This window comes from Olea europaea, chromosome 6, assembly GCF_002742605.1.
Source record: "Olea europaea var. sylvestris chromosome 6, O_europaea_v1, whole genome shotgun sequence".
NCBI classification, from domain to species: domain Eukaryota; kingdom Viridiplantae; phylum Streptophyta; class Magnoliopsida; order Lamiales; family Oleaceae; genus Olea; species Olea europaea.
The window spans coordinates 29,125,163-29,129,261 of record NC_036242.1 but is presented as its reverse complement, the minus strand read 5'-3'; the positions used below and the strand labels follow the sequence as shown (position 1 = coordinate 29,129,261).

General features: G+C 34.1%; 1 protein-coding gene across 1 annotated transcript in view; it reads left to right on the top strand.

Annotated features, from left to right (window-relative positions):
- Positions 1-3,155, top strand: part of LOC111395371 (homeobox-leucine zipper protein ROC3-like) — a 5,625-nt gene extending 2,470 nt beyond the window's left edge. Inside the window, exons 6-11 of the mRNA XM_023021345.1 lie at positions 563-682; positions 781-993; positions 1,105-1,273; positions 1,876-2,144; positions 2,233-2,328; positions 2,408-3,155. Coding sequence (XP_022877113.1) covers positions 563-682; positions 781-993; positions 1,105-1,273; positions 1,876-2,144; positions 2,233-2,328; positions 2,408-2,905 — 1,365 coding nt within the window. The 3' untranslated portion in view covers positions 2,906-3,155. The remainder of the gene's footprint in view (positions 1-562; positions 683-780; positions 994-1,104; positions 1,274-1,875; positions 2,145-2,232; positions 2,329-2,407) is intronic.
- The last annotated feature ends 944 nt before the right edge of the window (positions 3,156-4,099 follow it).

The following is a 4,099-nucleotide window of genomic DNA, read 5'->3' as shown; positions in this document are numbered from 1 at the left end:
TTCAATAGATAATGTGATAAGAATAATACATTTTCTAATTTCTACAAACTCTCTTGCTATTTTGGAATACAAACAATTACGATCTCTAATTCAAAGTTGTCTAATCGTTCAGCCTTCAATAAAAACTCACTAGAAAATAAAAGTGAGAGAATTAGAGTTTTGTGCTAGCAAGATAATAATTGTATTGTATTTTGTTTCCCAAACCCTATCAGCTTATTATCTCGTTATTACTTATGATTATGGATGATTTAAAATTCAGTTTTATGTAATTTGTATCTCACAATCACGACTCCTTGTGATTATTTAATTTATTAGAATGGTAATTCAATAAAATGCACTAATTATATTAAAAGTGTTTACGTACAAGATTGATTGGATCTATGACATAACATAAACAAAGTGAACTAAGTATAACCCACATATTTGTTACATCCACCTCTAGTGATTTTTATTTTTATTTTTTAATGGGAAAGGGGTGGGGGTGGGGTTTGTTACCGTGGGAAATATTATTGTTCTTGAACCCAAAATAGTTTATTCTTTTCAATGTATTTGATATGTCTAATGCTTTGTTTATTTTCAGAATAAATGGATGGAACTATTTCCTTCCATTATTTCAAGAGCAAAAACACTTCAAGTTGTACATTCCGGTGTTTCTGGACATTCCACTGGTTCACTTCATTTGGTGAGTACTTTCTCCATCAAATCTTGTTCATTTTTGAATATTTCTTTTTACGATCTCTATATATTTGATCGCTTTTTCTTATCTTATGACATTCACAGATGTATGCAGAATTACAAGTTCTTTCTCCTTTAGTGCCCACAAGAGAGGCTCATTTCCTACGTTACTGCCAACACAATGCAGAAGAAGGAGCCTGGGCAATTGTCGATTTTCCTCTCGACAATTTCCAAACCAGTTATCCACCTTCTTTTCCTTATTACAGACGACGTCCCTCAGGATGCATTATACAAGACATGCCCAACGGTTACTCTAGGGTAAAGCCAATTATTTTTGTAATTTTTCTTAAGAAAATGGTATATGTGGTCAAGTGAAATTTGTAAGAAGACACACACTGACTAATTAAGTTGTTATTCGACTTAATACAGGTAACATGGGTAGAACACGCAGAGGTCGAGGATAGTTCAATTCATCCAATTTTCAACCATTTTGTGAGTAATGGTATGGCATTTGGAGCGCAGCGTTGGCTAGCAGTTTTGCAGCGGCAGTGCCAGAGGTTTGCTAGCTTCATGGCAAGAAATATATCTGATCTTGGAGGTGAAACTACTCGTTTTTCCTATATGCAATGTTGTTGTTGGACTATTGAAGCCTAATTAAATTATACGTTTATCCCGACTGCTAATCAACCAAAGTCTTTTCTGGAATATATTAGGGCATTTGAATATTACTATCGGCCACCGGTAAAAATTTTTGGAGGCCATATTTCAGTTTTAGTCCGGGAAGCGTGAGATTCTAGTGAAAATTTGCATCGACAAATCCTAAGTTTGGCAAGTGTTTATAAACCAAATAACTTCTTATCCCGTATCTCATGGGATCCACAAATACTATTTACTTATCGGTCATTTGTTTCATCTGTTTATAAACACTTGCCGAACATAGTAATACATCATGTGAAATAATGAATACTCTTAATTTATATACAGTGTACAAATAATCATGTTTGTTGGCAATATTCATGGATCTGTGAATAAATAATCCTAAAAATTAAATTGACACATTAATTTATTACCTGTTTTTACAAATGATCATAAATGTTAGCATATTATCAACTGTTTTTATATACATATGAATAACATTTTTATTGTGATTTTTTTCATGTTTCAACACTCAATATTCATTGCTTTCTGCTATATTGACAGTTATCCCATCTCCTGAAGCAAGGAAAAATCTGATGAACTTGGCCCAAAGGATGATAAGGACATTCTGTCTAAACATAAGCACATGTTGTGGGCAATCTTGGACAGCCCTTTCTGATTCTGCTGAGGACACTGTTAGGATAACCACGAGGAAAGTTACAGAACCCGGCCAACCCAACGGCTTAATTCTTGGTGCTGTATCCACTATTTGGTTACCATTTCCACACAACAAAGTATTCGATTTCTTGAGGGATGAACAACGTCGAATTCAGGTATTTTACCTGCATAAACCAATAAATTCTTGGAATATTTACACCCCGTGTTAAAGATTTAACTATCAATTTGGTATGTATTCCACAGTTGGATGTTCTTTCCAATGGGAATTCTTTACATGAGGTTGCTCATATTGCAAATGGTTCTCATCCTGGAAACTCTGTTTCTCTTCTTCGGATCAATGTAAGTTATATAATTTCGAGTTAATCCCCGGGTCGAGTTTAAAATTATTCGTCTCAATATCTTTATATAATGCTGGCAGGTTGCTAGCAACTCATCTCAGAATGTAGAACTGATGCTTCAAGAGAGCTGCACAGATGATTCTGGTAGTATAGTAGTGTACACCACCATTGACGTTGACTCAATCCAGCTAGCAATGAACGGTGAAGATCCGTCCTGTATTCCCCTTCTCCCCTTGGGATTCATCATATCTCCCATGGGACACGCCATTAATGACTCCAGCATCACCAGCGAAGACACAGAAAACGGGAACCTGCAGCCAGATTCCGGTTGCCTACTCACCGTTGGACTCCAAGTTCTGGCAAGCACAATCCCGACTGCAAAACTCAATCTTTCGAGTGTCACTGCCATTAATCATCATATGTGCAACACAATTCAGCAAATCAGTTCTGCACTTAGTTCTGGCAATGGAAACGGCAACTGCCCAAATAATAACGGCAACTTCTTCTCGACTTCTGTGGAGCCACAGAACGCAGAACCAGTATCTCCAACAAAGCAAAATCGTGTCTCCATGTCCTAGTTCTGCAGGGTTATAGTCTTCTAGTAAATTAACGAAGAGACAATGCTGTAATGAAGTAGTGTTTTGTTTGGTTGGAATTGTGGATTTAGGAAGTCAAGAGCGCACCAATTGTGTTCATGGCTACCTGGTAAGGCTAGACTTCTGCAGTTTCTTACCAGATAGCAATGGTGGTGGTTCGGGTATTGACTTCTTTTGCTCGTTATCGCTCCTCTTTGATTCCTTTTGAATGAAATGGACTATTGTCATTTTATTTGTGCGATAAAACTTTGGAAGAATTACAAATCAAACTTCAAATTTTAACAATATATTTCGTGAAATTTACAATTTTTATCAACTTTTCAATTACATATTTTATTAACTTTTAGCAACATGCGCTAAAACTTTTACTAATTATTTTAAGCCACTAAAATGAATTTAGAAACTCCTTAAATTTTAATCGAACGTGAAGGTGGATGACACGTCAATAAATTTAACATAAGTTTTCGTAATTTTTATAGAATGCTAAGGTCGAGAAATAATTTCACTAACGAAAAATTCTATTCGAACCGATTTGAGTTAGAAAATCTACTAAAAATTGAAATTTCAACCATATTGAGAAATTCTATATCATCACCATCATCATCCAACACAAACTAATCATCTCCAATTGGAATTTTGTCAAAAAATGTTGATAGAATTTTTGCTGGGACGTTCCAAATTTCAAGCTTAACAAATAAAACTCTGTGAGAAAACAACTTGTTAGATACTCAAAAATTTTATATTTTCATAATTTTTCTTACTTTTTGACAATACATTCTCCGGAAAATCACTTCTTAAGAAATCAATCAACTTTATACAAGGGCTAATTGTACTTAATGAATTACAAGTTTCAATACTCAACTCCTTTAATTATCTTTTAGTCACCCTCCGTCCCAATTATATAAACTTGTTTCGTTTTTCACAGAGATTAAGAAATCTTCTTTAATGTCATTGAAGAATTAATTTTTACCAAAATATTTTCTAGTTTATTTCTATTTAATTTTTAGTATTATGTAGTAAATTATTGTTGGAATTAGTAAAGAATTTAAACGATTTAATTTGAAGAATAAGAAATGAGAGTTGTTCCATGTTTTCAAGAAGCGAGAAATGTGTGTATTTGGATGATTTCAAGAAGTTGGCATATTATATGGGAAAAATTAAATAAGGGTATATTGG